Genomic DNA, 18,240 nt, shown 5'->3' with positions numbered 1-18,240 from the left:
AACCAAGGAAGTAGTTTTTCAAATGTCCTCCTGTTTTCTGTTTTCTGAGCAGAGAGCCATTGTGGATTACCTCATCTCCAATCCAGAGCAAAGCTGTTGGGTGCTGGATGGCTATGATGAGTTTCACAGCAAAATCACCAAACAAGAGTTGCACATACAGCCGTTGGACGCAGAAACGTCTCTGCCTGTTTCAGACCTGGTCTCAGGGCTGTTAAATCGGCAGCTTCTTCCAGGATGTACCCTGGTGGTCACATGTCGTGCACGACATGCCAGCGATTTGGAAGGCTTACCCGACAAAGTGGGGCATCTGCTCGAGTGGGACCGCCATCAGATCAAGGAGTATGCGGACAACTTCTTTGGATTAAAAGGTGAAAACATGTTTATATTTTGTTGTTTGTTATTCTGCGTTGAATGTCTGTAGAAGGAGGTCCAAACTTTTTCTGGGTTTCCATTGGATACATGAAGCACACAACAGGACATTTTCCATCGCATACAAGTTCTAACTTTCTGCAAATACTCTTTGTTTGTTTTAGGCAATGGGTGGTACCTGGGTAGAGTGTGAAGGCACCAATTGATGCAAAATTAACTGTGGTCTCGTATTCCTGAGTCCTTAAACATTCCTAGTATTTGCCTGACGATTTTAACGTTCGCCATTACCGTCAAAGTTCATGATTTTCACCATCGCTCCAATTAGACCTGAAAATGACCCTTACTAATTTGTACATTTAGTTTCCTATATGCTGCTCCTCTGTTTAATGCCTTGAGAATTTTAGGGTAGCATTACATGTGTGAAAGGGGATTCATAAGTAGACAACCATTCACAGATAAAATGACAAGGGGAGAACATACATACTTGCAGCAAGTGTGCACCACATGCGGGGTTATTTAGTTGGTTGATATTATTTGGGTCACTTGGTGTGGGTCCAGTAGTTATTTTGCTTTGTAGACAAATACTTCTTATATCATTTATTATAAAGTCCCTTCAAAACTTAGTTGCATTAAAAGATGATTCCAATAACTCTACTAATCTCAAGCACTTATTGGCATATGAATGCAATTTTAAATCTGTAATGCTGCAAACACATATAACACACTGCAGGAGAGGGAAAAAAAAACCAAAGTGTTATAGGGCCTGTTTATAGGTATTTGATTTGATTTGATTTGGGTAGAACTTTTTTTAAATCAACCTTTTCAGCTACACATGATTTAAGTTACTCTGGGTTACCTTTGCTCTGCTTTAAGATGGTATGGGCTTCACCACGCTGTGTCACATAAGATCACCAAACTGCATGTAATACCAAGAATCCTAACAGATGCTGTAAAACAATAAAACTTGAGAGACTTGAATATGTCAATCTAGCCTGTTTGAAAATGCTCCCGCAGTCATAAAAGAGCTCTGATAAGGCAAAACAAGCAAACGTGAAGTGTTGAAGTGTATGTAAGTTACTTTGTATAAAAGTGTAAGCTAATTAGTGTAAGCTGATTACATGTTAATCGTAACTCAATTTATGTCTTAACTGCTTAGGTCACTCATCACACAAAACTATCGGGCTGCAAGCAGCAGATCTTCTTCTCTCCAGCCGACACCTCGTCGCTATGTCGTCCCTCCCTGGCCTCTGCAACATCTGCTGCATCTTTCTGGAGTATTTACTGCTGGAAGCGAGCGACCCAAGTAAAAGAGAGATACAGAGAGAAAGTGGAAGTAAGGCCAGGAATAAGGCAAAGAGCAGTGAAGAAAAAGAAGTGCACATTCCAGGAGGAAGAGGGGAAAAGGGCAGTAGAGGAGAGAGTTATGGTCAGAAAGGAGATCAAAGAAGAGGAAGTGACGACATATTGACAGATGGAACGAATGGTAGAGCCCAGCCTACTCCAACAGAAGTCCAGATACCCCCCACCCTCACCCAGGTCTACCTCACTGTTCTCTGTGCATTTCTCAGGCGTGAAACAGAGAGCAACCAAGGGTCAAAGACCACGTCATTTCCACAGAGGTGAACACATGGTAGAACACTCTAAAAATGGCTTGGCTGTTTTTTTACACATTTATTGTTTTGTGGGGTAATTGAGGATGCTGAATCCATTTCTGACATTTACAGGATAAAAAATGACATGACTACCATGAGCAATGCTGTGACCATTGGCTTTAAAGAGCACAGGATTAACATTTTTACCTCAATTGTGGACAATTGTTTTCCAATAAATAAGAAACTGTCCGAATAATCCTGAATCCATTAAAACTTCCACATCGACCCAAAATTAATAGAAATCAGCCCACCAGGGATACAAAATGGCCACATTTTGGTTAAAACTGCAATTTCGGATCCTGAAAATGTCAGCAATGGATTCAGCATCCTCAATAACCCCCAAAATCAATCAAAATGTATAAAGAGCTGTCATGCAATGTAATGCTAATAATGCAATTTATGCTCAGTTTCTATGTGCTGTGTACTGGTAATATACAGCGGGTAAAATAAGTATTGAACACGTCGCAATTTTTCTCAGTTAATATATTTCTAAAGGTGCTATTGACATGAAATGTTGATAAGATGTCGGTAACAACCCATGCAATCCACACATGCAAAGAAATCAAAACATCGATGTCCATAATTAAATTATGTGAATTAAAATGGAATGACACAGGGAAAAAGTTTTGAACACATGAAGAAAGGGAGGTGCAAAAAGGCATGGAAAGCCAAGACACCCGCTGAAATCTATCAGTAATTAGAAAGCAATCCTGCCCCTTCAGTGCAAATTAATATCAACTGGTTCAGTCCCAACTGATGGCCTATAAAAAGGTCTCTCATTACCAAGGTGTCACACAAGAAAGATCTCATGATGGGTAAAAGCAAAGAGCTCTCTCAAGACCTTCAAACCTTATTGTTGAAAAACAAACTGATGGCATTACAGAAGGATTTCTAAACTTCTGAATGTTCCAGTGAGCACTGTTGGAGCCATAATACGGAAGTGGAAAGAACATAATTTCTCCATAAACCAGCCATGACCAGGTGCTCCTCGCAAGATTTCTGACAGAGGAGTAAAAAGACTTATCAAAAGAGTTGTCCAACAGCCAAGGACCACTTGTGGAGACCTTCAGAAAGACCTGGAATTAGCAGGTACAATTGTTTCAAAGAAAACAATAAGTAATGCACTCAACCGCCATGGCCTGTATGCATGCTCACCATGCAAGACTCCATCGCTGAAGAAAAAGCATGTTGAAGCTCGTTTGAAGTTTGCTGCACAACATTAAGACAAGCCTGTGAAATACTGGGAGAATATAGTCTAGTCAGATGAGTCCAAAATTGAACTCTTTGGATGCCATAATACACACCATGTTTGGAGGTCAAATGGCACTGCACATCACCCCAGAAACACCATACCAACAGTGAAGTTTGGAGGTGGGAACATCAGGGTGTGGGGCTGTTTTTCAGCTTACGGCACAGGCAAACTTCATATAATTGAAGGAAGGATGAGTGGGAAAATGTACAGAGACATTCTTGACAAAAATCTACCAAGATGATGAAGATGAAACGAGGGTGGTTTCAGCAAGACAATGATCCCAAACACACAGCCAAAGAAACTCTCAATTGGTTTCAGAGAAAGAAAATAAAGCTGCTAGAATGGCCCAGCCAATCACCTGACTTGAATCCAATAGAAAATCTATGGAACCTTCAAAGACTTAAAGACTGTTTGTGTGGAAGAATGGGCCAAAATCACACGTGAGTAATGCATGCGACTAGTTTCTCCTTACAGGGGGCGTCTTGAAGCTGCCATTACCAACAGAGGTTTTTGCACAAAGTATTAAATACATTGGTGTTCAATACTTTTTCCCTGTGTCATTCCATTTTAATACACATAACTTAATTTATGGACATCTATAGTTTGATTTCGTTGCGTGTGTGGATTCCATGGGTTGTTACCGACATCTGATGAAAATGTCATGTCAATAGCACCTTTAGAAATATATTTACTGACAAAAAAGGTGACGTGTTCAATACTTATATTACCCGCCGTACATACCTAACATAAAACAATGGGGTACTCAACTTTACCTGATTCACAATACAACTCAATGAGCTTGCAACTAGATCAAACAACTGGCAAGATTTATGAGCCATGGTAGCACAACATCCAAGTGTACATTTACCCCAGTTTTACCTTCTCATCATCATTGATCATATAAAGTATCAGTGCAGCAGAGGTTTTTTATTTGTAGTTGTATTATTTTTGTTTTCTGTCTTTGTGTGCAGTGTTGTTTCCACTCTGAGTCGGTACCGATCTGAGTTGTGTGAGCTGAGCCAGCTGGCCTGGAGAGGCTTAGAGGGGAGCAAGATCCTCTTTATGAAAGAAGACATTTCTCCGGAGGTTTTGGACTTCTCTATCAGGACAGGACTCTTCTCACAGGTCAGGCTTTGCTTCTTCAACAAGTGTGAGTGATGTTAAAGGCTCCTTCTGAAACTAAGGGGCGGTGTTTTTTGTGCTTCGGGGGTGTTGAGGTTTCCGGGGAGTTGTGTTAGTCTTGTTAGTGACATGATAAATAATATGTTTGTCCATATCCTCCTCTCAGGTGGAGCTCAGACGTGAGGATGGTGAGCTTGTCAACTCCTACTGCTTCAATCATCTGACATTACAGGAGTTTATGGCAGCACTCAGAATCATGACCAGCGCTGATGTTAGTGACACCCAGCTTAAGACGAGGTAGGGAACTCAATTCAGGGCTGTTTTTACATGAAATCACATTATCTGTTTGTTCTGCATTTCCTTCCATTTTTTGGTATTTAGATTGTAAGAAAATGAACAAATTATCAGACTTAATGTATGTACAGTGTGGCCTGTATTTTATAACCCCATTTATTTAATTATTTTAAAATCTAAAATGTTTCTAAAAACACTGACGCCAAGCTTAGGAATTCCTTATTTGGTGAAACTCCATCTGTTTAGACCACAGCATGTCAGTTGAGGTAACCGCCCACTTGTTGCTGTATACAATATGTACCCTTATCTAGAAAAAATCTTCTGACATTTAAAAAATCCTGACAAAATTTCCAATGACACCTCAGGGAGCTTATACGTAAACTCAATACCCAACACCTCAGTCAGTCATTAGTGTGCCGGATGTACTTTATCTGAATATTTCAACCAGTTGTAGAGTACTATACCATTTTCTGCCTGTAATCTAACACTCCTCCTGGAACATACCAGGAATAAACTCGGAACAAGATTACCCTTGTAAATTGAGCACACCATTAGATGTCTGACCTTTCTCCCAAAAAAGGAGGCTAGCAATTCACTGAAGCAGGCACAAAGCAATAGTCCAATCACAGTAGTTGGGGGGAGGGGGCCGGGGGGAAGGGGCTGACATGAATGATGTGAAGAAACATACATCAAGCAGCAGGAGGGTGCGTCTGGCACCCAATAAAGGTTTGTTGTTTATGGCCACATTAAAGATTATGTTTACAATTAGTTTGTCTTTCTGCCTAACATTTTCCGGGATAGCAATACCTGAAGTCTTCACCTTTTTTAATGAAAATACTTGTTTAATTTATTTAGTGTGAAATTATGCTTATTATCCGTTTTCATTCCTTTGTGAGCACTTAATTTTTCTTAGTGATCACAGACTTCTTATATATAGTAATTGATATCATATTTTTCAAAGGTGGTAGAGACACTTTTTTCAGATAAAAACAAAACTGTATTGCACGCCACCCTTTTTGAGTCTTGAACACGCCTGTTCTCCACAGCGACAGAAATGCACGCTGCCATGTTGTGAAAACGATGTTTGCAAACAGAATCCCTGCAGGGGGGTCTGGGGGGAACCCTTTTAACACGTTATCTAGGTATTCTGGTACTCTCTGATAAGAAAACCAGGCAAAAGGACAACCTTTACTTCAGGCAAACAGGCCAAACAACATTATTTTTGGTTCATTTTAGAGTCAGTACAGTACGGAGGAAATATTTGTTGTTTAATTACTTTGTTTAAAGTGCAGTGTCTGCGCTGTGCTGCTGTTTTTCTTCCACATTTTCGATTAAAAGTGTACTAACATGTCCAAATTGTACATCTTGACAGTACACCAGTGTTCTTGTTTATTGAATCTATTTGTGCACGCTACTTTTCAGAACATTTATGAGTTATACGTTTAAAAAGTGGTGGGGAAAAAATTGGCCATTTTAAAAAGTGCGTCCCCAGCACAAATGACGCCTATTATAGCAATATACTCACCTGAATATGATTTCTACCCTTTGGTTCTTATGATGATGTTTGATGTCTTGTTTACTTCCTTGGTTTGCTAGTAAAAAGAACATGACCAGACCTGAAACAGTATTATTTTTTCCAATTGTCTGGACCAAATGAACCAACTTTAGGTGTAAAAGTACCCATAGACTTCCTCTAAAATATCTATGTGTTTAGCCCAACCCCTGTAATTAAAAATGACTTGTTTGCTTCTATAAATTATAGAAAAATCCAGAGGATCTTTTCGATCCCTGCCATAAAACTACAATTACTATCACTAATATTTTCCATCAATGTTTTTATTTGTTTCAGTTATGTTTGTTGCCTTCTTCAATCACTGGGAACTTTCCCCTAGTATACACAGAAACAGAAAGTGGCTGTGTATCCCAATCTTAATCCAAATACATTATACGTTCACATTTTCTCTGCATTGGTCTCACAGATTTAGTCTGAAAACTCGTTGGACGACCAAATCAGACCACAAGACAGTCTTTACTGACTCCCTGCACCTGTATGTGTGTGGTCTGGCTTCCCCACGCTGCACTGAAGCCTTAGTTCAAGTTGCCAGGACCTCTGGCGAATCAGGAGGCCAGAGTTGGGTCCAAAAACGTCAAACACTTGTTCTGAAACTGCTAAAAAACCTTTGCCAAAGCAACACCCTGACTGGACCAAAGGTAGAGTATGGACATAAGTGAAATCTGACAAATTTATATAACAATTAGTGAAATTGTAATTATTAAATGTTGCTTCCTTCTGACATAATCTTCCCAGATATTGGAGCTTTGCCACTGTGTCCAGGAGAGTCAGAACCACCAGCTGGCTAAGCAGGCTGTGGATGCGAGACCCACCCTGGAGCTGCGCAACATCCAGCTATTACCTACTGATATTGATGCTTTGGCTTTTGTAGTTAGCTCAGCAGGGGATAATGGCATTGGATTGGACTTTGGAGCATGCTCAATGGAGTTGGAGTGTTTCGATGTCCTGCCCAGGTGTCGATACATTCACTCCCTCAGGTAAATCCACACAAACAAGGTCTAGTTGCCAGCACTATGCACCTTTGAAATGTTAAGTACCCCAAGGTTTTATGTAGGGCTGCCCTTGACTAAATATTTCTATAGTCGACTAATAGGCATCAATTCAAGATATTAGTCTAATAGGCCCGGCTCATTAGACTCTATGAACTAGCAAATACACTAACAGGGGAAACATACTCAGGATAAAGGTGACAAGCAGTTCTGTTTTGTAAACTTCTCAGAAACACAAATTATATACAGGTCAAATTTAAATAATGAACTCACTACAATGACATGGCTACCATAGGCCCTAAAATTAATGCTATTGGGCCAATGAATCCACACGTCTCAAGAAAAAGCCAAATTATGCAATACCACAACTGTTGAGGGATCCCAGTATGCAGAAATAATCAAATACACCATTTTTAATGTAGGGGAAAATAACACGTTTGTTCTGAATGTTAAAAAAACTATGTGATTTATGCCCAAAACAGCATGTGATTCACATAAACTAAAGAGTCTGTAAACATGGTTTAGCCACTGGACATATAGAAAATGATTCAACAGCAACAGAGAATTTGACTCCGGAAGGAACGGCTGTTTTGTCTTTCACATTCTTCAGCTCATTGACCAGCTGTCCCACACACTGAAAAACTGACTGAGCTTTTTCTTTCCTGTTGTGATCCTGGGGTGGGCTCAGTCTCTCCGTAGCAAGTACAGTCATTTGGATTCAAGAAAAAAAAAGATGATAGCTAAAACTTTTAAATCTAATACATAAAGTCTTAATCGAATCTGGCATGGGCACAGATTGAAAAGCTCTAGTTCATAAGTTTAGCAGATAAAAATGAAAACATGGAGTCATGCAGACTATACTTTGTGACCGGGCTGAGGGAAGGCTCCACGTGAAGGTAATCATGATTAATAACAAAAACAAGCAAGGGAATACCAGCAGCCTCTGTGCCAATTCTCCAAGTATCAGGGTCACAGACCTCCCATGTAGCTAGACTATGCTTGTTGCATAACACACATAAAAGGTAAACAATAAATAAACAAGTCAATAAGTTAATAAAAAAATAATTGAATTCAAATATGTATACAAACAAAAGAAGTTTAAATAATGTGCCAGAAAAAGATAAAATAAAATAAAGATTTTAAAACAAACATCAGAAGTTACAATAAAATGTCAAATATAAGATACATATAACAATAATAACAATAATAACAATAATAATAATAATAATAATAACAATAATAATAATAATAATAATAATAATAATAATAATAATAATAATAATAATAATAATAATAATAATAATACTAGCAACAATAAGGATACTAATACAGTTAAAGTAATTAAAACAATACAGTTAAATACATAATATTTAAACAAAAACGTTTTTAAAAAAGTCCTATAAAAGATAAATATAACAATAATAGCAATAATAGACAAAGTTAAAGTAATAAATACAGTTAAATACAATTAAATAAATACAATATTTATACAAAAAATGGAAGTTGAAATAAAATGTCTAATAGAAGATACAAAGAAAAACAAATATTGATATAAACTCTGTAAGTGTAACATAGATTTCCTTTTGTGTAAATTATGCATATATTTCTTAACGTCTTAGCTTCTATACAGGTATGTTTCATTAACCCTTAACTTTACTTTTGTGTGTCTTCAGTTTCCGCAGCCGCAAGTATGGAGACAAGTTTGCTGAGAAGTTGTCCTCCATTTTACCAAATTTCACAACCCTGAGAAAACTAGAGTAAGATATACATATTTACTTACTTCCTCCCATGGATGGATTGTGAAATAATGGTCCCCTCATCTTTGACTTAGGAGCCAGACTCAGCCTTTGTATGCTTTTTGTTGTTGTTGTTGTGCTTATCTTTGTGTTTCATATACAGTATATCTGTGGTATTATGTCTCTAAGTGTTTGTATGGTATTTCACTTTGCGGTAATTCTTTCTCTCACTTAATAGTTATAATTGTGGTCTTATTGTGGTTATTGTGTCACTCTTTGTGGTCTTTATGTCTCTGTTGTGTTTTCTGCCCCTTGTGTAGTCATTTTGTTTATCTTTGAAGCCATTTTATGTTTCTGTGTGGACATTCTGAATGTCCTTCTGGGCATATGTGTCTCTTCAAGTGACACTTTGCAGGTAAAGGAAAGGAGACCCATTCAGTAATCCATCCATGGTTCTTCTTGCCCTATTTTCCTTTTTAAATCTCTCTTTAAATCATATTAAGAGTTGTAATTTTTATCTTCCCCACAATATATTTGCACATGAAGGTATTGTATATGAAATACTGTAAGAAATGTAGTAGAAGCAATGATTGGCAAATGTTGTCTTCCCAAGGTTTTGTGGTGCCACTCTGACTGCCACAGGAGCGGCTAGTTTGGTCTCTGCTCTCGATGACTGTCCAGACATCACTGAAATCAAGTATATATATTTATATATGGTATAAATATTTGCAACAGAAAACACATATTGCTTCATTAAATAACATGTCCTCCAAAAGGTTCTGTGTATGTCCTCGGTTTTATGGAAATGTGTGAACAGATTGCTTTGTGTCTGACTGGATAGGATTGCTGACTCATAATGTCTGATGTAATGGTCAGATTTTGGAGTGTAGATCTAAACTTCAAAACATTTTTTTTTTTTACAGTCTGAGCGACAACAATCTCAAAGATGAAGGGATCAAACACGTAGCTGATATATTGCATAAACCACCAAAACTAATCTCAGTAAAGTAAGTACAAATTTAATTTAATATTTGGAAACCTTGGAATCAATTCTATTAGAACAATACACAAATGATTGATTTCTTGTATTGAATAGTGGATTTAAAATGTTACTGGTATTGTCATCCTATCATACTATTGTGTCTTTAATGTGCACCTATTGTGTATACTACATAAAAAATGAGGTACATACTGCAAATGGGAAGTTATTTCCCAATCGCACTAATATCTAATATCACATCGATTTTGTTATTGATGGAAAATATGCGTGTGTGTGTGTGTGTGTGTGTGTGTGTGTGTGTGTGTGTGTGTGTGTGTGTGTGTGTGTGTGTGTGTGTGTGTGTGTGTGTGTGTGTGTGTGTGTGTGTGTGTGTGTGTGCACACCTTTGCAGGCTGGGTCGAAACAACAATTCTCTGGAAGCAGTAGACTATCTCATCGGCAAAATGTCTTCATGTTTGAACATCCAGAACCTTAACGTAGAGTACGGCAGCACCCATTCACACACCAAATTACAAATAGACACATTCACACACACAGTGCCAACTAGTGTTGTTTGGGTCAGATTCCCATGTCCGACTCAATTATGCACTTTCAACATTTGCCTGTAATTTATTGACTCCTCACCTCATGCCCCGGTTTATTGCTGATAGCATTTCTGTAGCCAAATTATCTTCTCTGTGACATACAGTCTTGAGTTTTACCAATTTACTTTATAGACCTCAAAGGAGTGAAGTAAAAAGACATAACGAAACATCGCTTTTTTTTTCAGTGGGAGGAAGGAATTGACAGTAACTTTGTCCCAAAACTCAGATTTAACCAGGTTGGTTTAATGGTTAAATACTCTCTATAAATAACTTCAAATGAATGCTGCACATATTGAAGTCTGTCCTTTTTATGTATTACCATCCATAGCCATAAAAAGTCTGAACCTACAATCAGGTAAGAAAATCATGCTCTTATCAAATACTCACTACTTTCCAGATATTCACTATCATAGCCAGCTTCCTTGAAGACCTTTGCTCCTCCTTTCAATTAGGTGCTTGTACATTTTTTTAAGATCTTGATCAGAAACAACCTATAAAACGATGCCGTAAAGCAGCTGAAAAAAAGTTAAAATTCTTGTGTTGTGGATTTTAATTTGATTCAACTTAAGTGTTTTTTGGCTATCTGTATTGTTGATACATTCTTCTCTTGTTCTCCAGCTTGTTGAACCAGAATTGGTGCAAGCCTGAGATGCAAAAACTTGCAAATTCATTGGCACATTTCCCTGCCTTGTCTGTCCTCGAGTAAGTAAGGCTGAATACACCTCTCTAGATTTAGGACACCCTTAACCAGTGATAGTACTCAACACAGAGCAGAGTAATAGAACTCTATTACTCTGCTCGTGACGTTTATGACGTGTATTTGTAGGCCACCTGTTAACTTTGGAAGGGCTCCCTTGTCAGAGAGCAAAAGGATTTTTTTTTTAATCAGATTTTGCAGAAAATAAAAACTGTGGCTAACAAACTTTTTAAATACTTTTTCACAGGATAAGTTAACACAATGTCACCACTTTATGATTTTGAAGCATAAATGCAATCGCCAGAAGTAAATGGCTAACGTTATACGCTTTTAAGGAACGACAGCATGGACGCATGGTGGCTAATCACCAATGCTAAGCTAAATGTGGACTTTTCTGGGTGATGACATTTAGATGTCACATTCACACAATGTGATCGATAAATAATTGCATTGCTAGTATTTATTGTGAGTAGTTGGTAAAAAATGTTCTTTCATACTCTTTAATTTGTAAAAGCAGCACACTACTGATGCTAAAAATCTGTTTATTTACTCAAATCGAATGTTAATGTGGTTCTTTGTGTGTGTGTGTGTGTGTGTGTGTGTGTGTGTGTGTGTGTGTGTGTGTGTGTGTGTGTGTGTGTGTGTGTGTGTGTGTGTGTGTGTGTGTGTGTGTGTGTGTGTGTGTGTGTGTGTGTGTGGGTGTGTGTGTGTGTGCGCATCCTAGTATATCTGGAGGACATTTGGATGTTGAAACTCTGAGGACGCTGACTAAGTTTGTGCCAAAGTTCAAAGTCACCCAAAAGATCATGTAAGACTGGATCCACACCAAACTACACAGGAGTTGGCTTTACTGATATGCCTTATTGCTAAACTGTATTTTACCTAGCTGTCTAAAAAGTATCTTGACCATCTTTAATGCACACTTCTGACTTGTATTGTTTATGGATATTCAAGTATAAACATAGTGTTCAGCAGTGATAGGAGTAAAACAGCAGCTTTTTTAATGTTCAGATGTTTATTCTCAGTGCCAATGACTGCTGCTCTTCAGTGGAGGGTTTAGTGGTTCTGACTGCTCTGCTGTCTGACTGTCCTGCTGTGGTGGAGCTTCATATCAGGTACAGACGCTCTACGGGTTATGTACAATAACTGCACACACTTTTAAATATACTGTACAAACACATGTATATGATCATTATGCCCACTGCATCAGGTAACAACAACTATGGAACTGGGGGAAGGGGATACTATTTAGATAAAAAAAAAAATACTCTGAATTTTCTATATTTATGAGAAAAACTCAGATTTAACTGTTTGTTCTCTTAAGAATATAAAGTCATAAATTAGAGAGCAAAATTAAAGAATGATCCATGATTTAATTCACAAATGTACAAAAATCTAAAATAAGCTTGCATTTATTGTCGAGGAAACACATAGCTTCACTTCGCAGGGTTGGATCAAGAAATTACATTTTCTACAAATGTACGAGAATATCCAAGTTTTTTCATTTCAGATACATTTCTGAGTTGCTTTCTCTGAATATTTCCCTGTCACTGCAGTTATTATTATATTATTATTATTATTATTATTATTATTATTATTATTATTATTATTATTATTATTATTATTATTATTATTATTATTATTATTATTATTATTTTACCTTTAATTGCAATTATGTGCTGGATATTATCAGACAGGTCTGTCATGCTATTCCTCTGCAACATTTATTAATGTATTTAACAATTAGCAACATTTCAGTTGTATTTGTAGTATTTAATTATTCATTGTTTTAATGGTTATTGTTTTGTTATAACACATTTATAGCAATCTTATCTCTTTATAATTGTTTTAATTCCTAAATAGGAGTGAATTCACTACTATGTAACTGTCCTTTTTATGTTTCAGGCTACAGAGTCCTGTCCAGGTGTCCATTGTTTTTTCTGGAGGGAGAGAAAAAGCTGCAAATGAAAAGTCTAAAATCCTTTGGTGTGTATTAAGTTGCTATCTTGTAGTCAGAAACCAATGAAAGTCAATACCAGATCAGACAGAGTAGCAGAAGTCTTAAAAGTATAAATCGATAATAGCTGGAACAAATAATTAGAAGCACATAATCTAAACTGATCCATTCTTGTGAGGGATGGGTTTTAATGAGTCGGTAAATATTCTGTGATGGGTGTGTGCTGCAAAAGATTGGGGTCAGAGGAGTTCACGAAATGTCCGGATCTCAAAGGTTTATGTAGGGCAGGATGGAGGGGCTTGATCTGAAATGACAGTAGAGTGAGCATATGGAAATGAGATGAAAATATAAAGGAAAGAGAAATGTTCCAACTTTATGCAATGAATGTGTGGGATACATCTTCAAAAGACATTATTTATAACAGTGAAGATTAAACATCCAAGTGAAACAACAACAGGAGGGGAACTTTTTATTATTATTTCATCACAGTGGATGTTACGGTTGAGGAGGGCAGGTAGGACCCAAGTGCAGCATAAAGGCTTGAACTGAGAATTACCTTTATACAAGGTTACAAATATCAAACAGACCAAACCGCTCTTCCTTGTTAACTCAGAGAACCCACAAACACCAACCGAAAACCAGAACTTAAATAAATACAACACCAATGAAGAAGACAAGACACAACGAGGGAGGGGAGGGAATACACAACTGGCACCAGGTGAACCGAATCAGATAAACAGACAGGAGGGACAACGCAGAGACAGGAAGTACAGAGACAGTGGATACCAAAAGTATTTTCAAAACCAAAAAAGTACCTACAACAGAAATAAGCTACACATCATAAAGAAATAACACACACATTGTTCTTTAATAATAATAATAATAATAATAATAATAAAAATAATAAAATAAGTTGATCCTTAAACCTTTTCCTCTGTCAGTCTCAGCTGCTGTGATCTGCTGCCGGCTCATCTGGAAAAAGTTTGGTGGAGTTTGGGAACATCCTCTGATCTAACTTTGCTGGAGTAAGACAATTAAAAAAATTACTTTTTGTTATTCAGATATTTTGCCTGGCTCATATTCTTTGTTTTCCTGGTTTATTAGTTTTGCTTAGCAATGTACTGATGTGGACAGGTGCAGCAACAAAACACATGTTCAGGAAAAAGGCCAACCTAAAACAATAATTATCAGTTTAAGTTTATGCTTTAATCTGATTTTATTCAACACGTTACCTTGCTGTCAGGCAGTGTCTTTAGATGAAGACCTGAAGCTGTTTTCTCATACTATATTTTTCTAGAAAAACCCTGCAAACTATCAATGGATTAATACCTCATTCAACCCAACTTCAAAGCATAACAATTATTCCCTACTTTTTATTTATTATTCGTAGACATGACATACTCTTTTTTCGCACTTTCTCTTATTCCCACATGTTTCTCTTATCAGTCTGTCCAGCAACTGTTTAGGCAAAAAGGGTCTGAAGAAGCTGTTGGAGGTCCTGCCTCGTCTATCTAGCATCCAGGAAGTAAAGTAAGACTCACACACAAAAGATACATAACAATAGTGAAACGTTACTTCACCAATGATGATCTGTATACCAAACATTTAAAGCTTCAGATATTTAAAGGCTTTATTTGTCTTATGCACAATAGCTATAGTGTAGATGTTAGCAATTCAAATCTGTTCAGAAATCAGTCGAATGGTCCAGGTGAAAATAGCAAGAATAAATCGACTATGTACATGTAAAATACAATAATAAAAAACAGAATGCAAACTATCCAATGGAGTAAAATACTGCTTTTTGTAATAACTTATAAATATGTGGACTGTAAACAGATGGATGTGCTATAAACAAATAAAGGTGAATACTCTTTACAGAGCTCATGAATTTAACAATGGATAATGTAATTCTCATACGAATGAGGTCATTTAAAAGGCTCTGTGTTTTGTCACGCTGTGCTGATCTAATCTTGGTGATTTTGCAGAAGCAGGCCGGTTATTTTCTCACCAAACAGGTTTCAGACTAAGTGTGCCAGGTCTGGCAGCTACCATGTTTATCCGAAGGCATTATCTTAGGCTTATTTTAGAGCTGACTGGTGTCTCCCCCCCCTGGCTCATTGTTCTCTTTTGTGTTTTACAGCGCCAGTAACAATGGGATTGATTGTGAAGGAGTGGCAATGCTGGCTGGCGCTTTGTGCTCTCATACCTATTTAACACAAATACACATCAGGTACGGTTTGTGGAACATTTCATTAGAGCAGCAACAGAGTGAGCACCTGTTTCCCAGCGCTGCCAGTTAGAAACAGCGGACAAACGCGGCTTAATAGCTTCTAGTTATTGTGCCATATATAGTTGCATGGAAATTATTTGATTGGACAGACAAGACTATAAATGGTGATAATATGTGCAAATTGTTACTAGGAAAACATCCTTTTGGTTTTACAGTGGCGGAGACAGAGAGCAGGTGATCCTGAATTACTGCCCTGACAAAAGGTAGAAGAGCTGTGAAAAAAATAACACTCTACATTTGAATATGCCAGCTAATTATATATGTTTATTTTTTTTTTTCATTTTAGGGAGGCAAAACAGCACCTTAAGATGTTCAGGTACAGCAGTAGACAGAGTTATAGGAAAAACAGAAATGTTACTTTCTTAAATTACAATCAAATCTAACACAAGCCTTTACTTGGAAATTGAAATGTAAGGAAATCATCCCCTTCAGGGTGTTCTAGAAATAGATGCAAAATTAGCTCATATTTGATAAGATAATGCCTTATTTGCATATTTAAACAGTTTCCTAAAATGTGTAATACAAACAACATGTCTTAATGTAAGTTATTAACAGGGGAAGTTTCATGGTGATATCATACTAAATAAATCATTCATTTCTACACATTATTCAGGATAAACAACAGCAGCCTCCTGCCATCCAATGTAACCACACTCTGCAGGCAGTTAGCACAGTGTCGCTCTCATTTGAAGTTGGAGTAAGTTGTAATACTCTGCATCGACATATTATAATTTATTATTATGACCAAATAGGTAAATAATAATACACAATGTTTCAGTTTGTCTCACAGCTTATTGACAGACCAGGCTATAGCGAATCTGCTGAAGCTCCTACCCAAGATGACGTCCCTGCAGAGACTCAAGTAAGACACACAAATAAATTAGTGTGGATGTTTTCATGTATGTGGGTTAAAATGTCTCTAGTTGTATTTTCAGTTCGTTTAGATTTTTTATTAAAGTGTCACATCTTTATTTGTCATATCCTAAAACATTTTCAGTGAAGAAATTATGTTATCAGGCACCCTCAAACTAATGTTTGCAAAATGTATAAAAAGAAAACGCACAGTAAATGAAACAATCTAAGACTTAAAAGGCTAAATAGTGCAGACATTTAAATACACGAGCAAAGTATTACTTTTATATTTATATTAACAAAAGTTAAAAAAAATATAATACTGTGGTAGATCAAATCAATTCATTTACATAGCCCAATATCACAAAACAGTGGGCTTTACAGAATAATAACCTAGATGACAGTGTTAATATACAGTTAAAATTACAATACACTCATAAAAAAACATGATAGAACTTGAAAAACAAATAAAATAGATACAAATAAAATATAAAGACAGTAAAAACAATAAAATTAAACACCGTAAAATGTAGGACTGAGGAGGACAAACATAGGACAATCTAAAACCAGCTCTAAGTATAGGCTTTATTCAAATGGAAAGTCTTCAAAAAGCTCTTAAAATGTTGGACACTGTCTGCCTCCCTAATAAAAACAGGAAGTTGGCTCCAGAGCAAGGGAGCTTGGTAACTGAAATCTCTCAGTCCTGATCTGTTTTTCCGGTTTTGTGGTTTAACAGTAGGTGTTAGGGTATTTTCTAATTGTTTCCACTAGCACTTCAACAAATCCAATCTGTCTATTTTCGGAATAATTAAAGAAAATATTACAATAGATCATTTGACAATGACATTTAAATATATTGATATTATCATCAATGACCACCTTCTCATTAAATCAACTCTGTCCTCTTCTTCTTCAGTGTGAGCCACAGCATTGCATCCACATCTGGAGCAGTGATATTGGTCAGATGTCTGACCGTCAGTCGGCGGGTCACATCAGTGGAGCTCAGGTACCCTTTGCGTTATTTCTGTCTCCACATGGCTTATAATGAGTCTTTTAATAATAAAAATGTCTTTGCAATAAAAAATGTTTTGTATAATTCTGTGAATCCTTCTTTAGGCCTCAGAGTGAATCATTCATCTATTTTGGCAACGAGAAAGTAGAAGAAGCCAGCTGCAGGTCAGACATCAGCAATTTATTTAAATGCACTTCCTATTGGTGTTTTCCAGACTGCTCAGTTCGACACGGGTCTTAGCATTTATTGTACAACAGTGTAAAAAAAAAAATCTGCCGTCTTCTAGTTTAGCTTTCAGTCTGACAGCGTGTGGTTCTGTATAAAAATGATCATGACACTGTATAGAAAACAATCCCCCTGTTTCTGATGTTTGTTTTACCTCACTTTTATTCTAATGTTTGACAGATAAATCATGCTGCCAACTTCATATTTCGTCTTCTAAACTGCTAAACACATATAACTTTTCAGGGGAGCACACGTAGAGTAATGTCCATCATTGAGAGACACCAAAAGAAAAATATAGCCATAGTAAACAAACTGGCAGAAAATAATTATCTTATTAAGGAGTGTCCGTTTTAAGGGGCACTAGTATGCTTAATTGGAGTTTATATTTATTATTTTGTGCTTATTCTGTGACATGTCTCCATGCTTTAATGTTAAAAAAACACTCTTTATTTTTCTCATACTGCCTGCACTGCAGCTCTTTTCCCCCTCTGTCAGAAACCAGAGCCCAGTCTGCTTTGATTGGTTAGCTGACAGGCTCTGTTGTGATTTGAGAACGGCTTAGATATGTCCCGCCCCTTAGCCTATCAAGTAAAGTGTGTTGGAGCACTAGCCAATAAAAGCATGCATAGAGATGTC

At 37.0% G+C, this 18,240-nt stretch overlaps 1 protein-coding gene across 8 annotated transcripts in view; it reads left to right on the top strand.

Annotated features, from left to right (window-relative positions):
* nlrc5 (NLR family, CARD domain containing 5) overlaps positions 1-18,240 on the top strand; it is a 43,063-nt gene that overhangs the window by 7,208 nt on the left and 17,615 nt on the right. For 4 of the 8 annotated variants that reach the window (XR_010167490.1, XM_063901749.1, XM_063901741.1 and 1 more), the window contains exons 7-31: positions 53-368; positions 1,526-1,988; positions 4,245-4,398; positions 4,562-4,692; positions 6,669-6,900; positions 6,998-7,239; positions 8,925-9,008; positions 9,601-9,684; positions 9,911-9,994; positions 10,379-10,468; positions 10,757-10,807; positions 10,900-10,926; positions 11,190-11,273; positions 11,993-12,076; positions 12,294-12,383; positions 13,174-13,254; positions 14,167-14,250; positions 14,672-14,755; positions 15,366-15,455; positions 15,671-15,718; positions 15,802-15,831; positions 16,129-16,212; positions 16,294-16,377; positions 17,284-17,373; positions 17,484-17,543. Coding sequence is in view for 7 of the 8 variants with exons in the window: in XM_063901749.1 (XP_063757819.1) it covers positions 53-368; positions 1,526-1,988; positions 4,245-4,398; positions 4,562-4,692; positions 6,669-6,900; positions 6,998-7,239; positions 8,925-9,008; positions 9,601-9,684; positions 9,911-9,994; positions 10,379-10,468; positions 10,757-10,807; positions 10,900-10,926; positions 11,190-11,273; positions 11,993-12,076; positions 12,294-12,383; positions 13,174-13,254; positions 14,167-14,250; positions 14,672-14,755; positions 15,366-15,455; positions 15,671-15,718; positions 15,802-15,831; positions 16,129-16,212; positions 16,294-16,377; positions 17,284-17,373; positions 17,484-17,543 (2,951 nt within the window). In the remaining variant the exon portion in view is untranslated. The remainder of the gene's footprint in view (positions 1-52; positions 369-1,525; positions 1,989-4,244; positions 4,399-4,561; positions 4,693-6,668; positions 6,901-6,997; positions 7,240-8,924; positions 9,009-9,600; positions 9,685-9,910; positions 9,995-10,378; positions 10,469-10,756; positions 10,808-10,899; positions 10,927-11,189; positions 11,274-11,992; positions 12,077-12,293; positions 12,384-13,173; positions 13,255-14,166; positions 14,251-14,671; positions 14,756-15,365; positions 15,456-15,670; positions 15,719-15,801; positions 15,832-16,128; positions 16,213-16,293; positions 16,378-17,283; positions 17,374-17,483; positions 17,544-18,240) is intronic. The other 4 variants (XM_063901775.1, XM_063901782.1, XM_063901757.1 and 1 more) reach the window with 4 other exon arrangements.

The sequence above is a fragment of the Eleginops maclovinus genome, chromosome 2 (genome assembly GCF_036324505.1).
Source record: "Eleginops maclovinus isolate JMC-PN-2008 ecotype Puerto Natales chromosome 2, JC_Emac_rtc_rv5, whole genome shotgun sequence".
NCBI classification, from domain to species: domain Eukaryota; kingdom Metazoa; phylum Chordata; class Actinopteri; order Perciformes; family Eleginopidae; genus Eleginops; species Eleginops maclovinus.
This window is presented reverse-complemented; position numbering and strand designations above follow the sequence as displayed.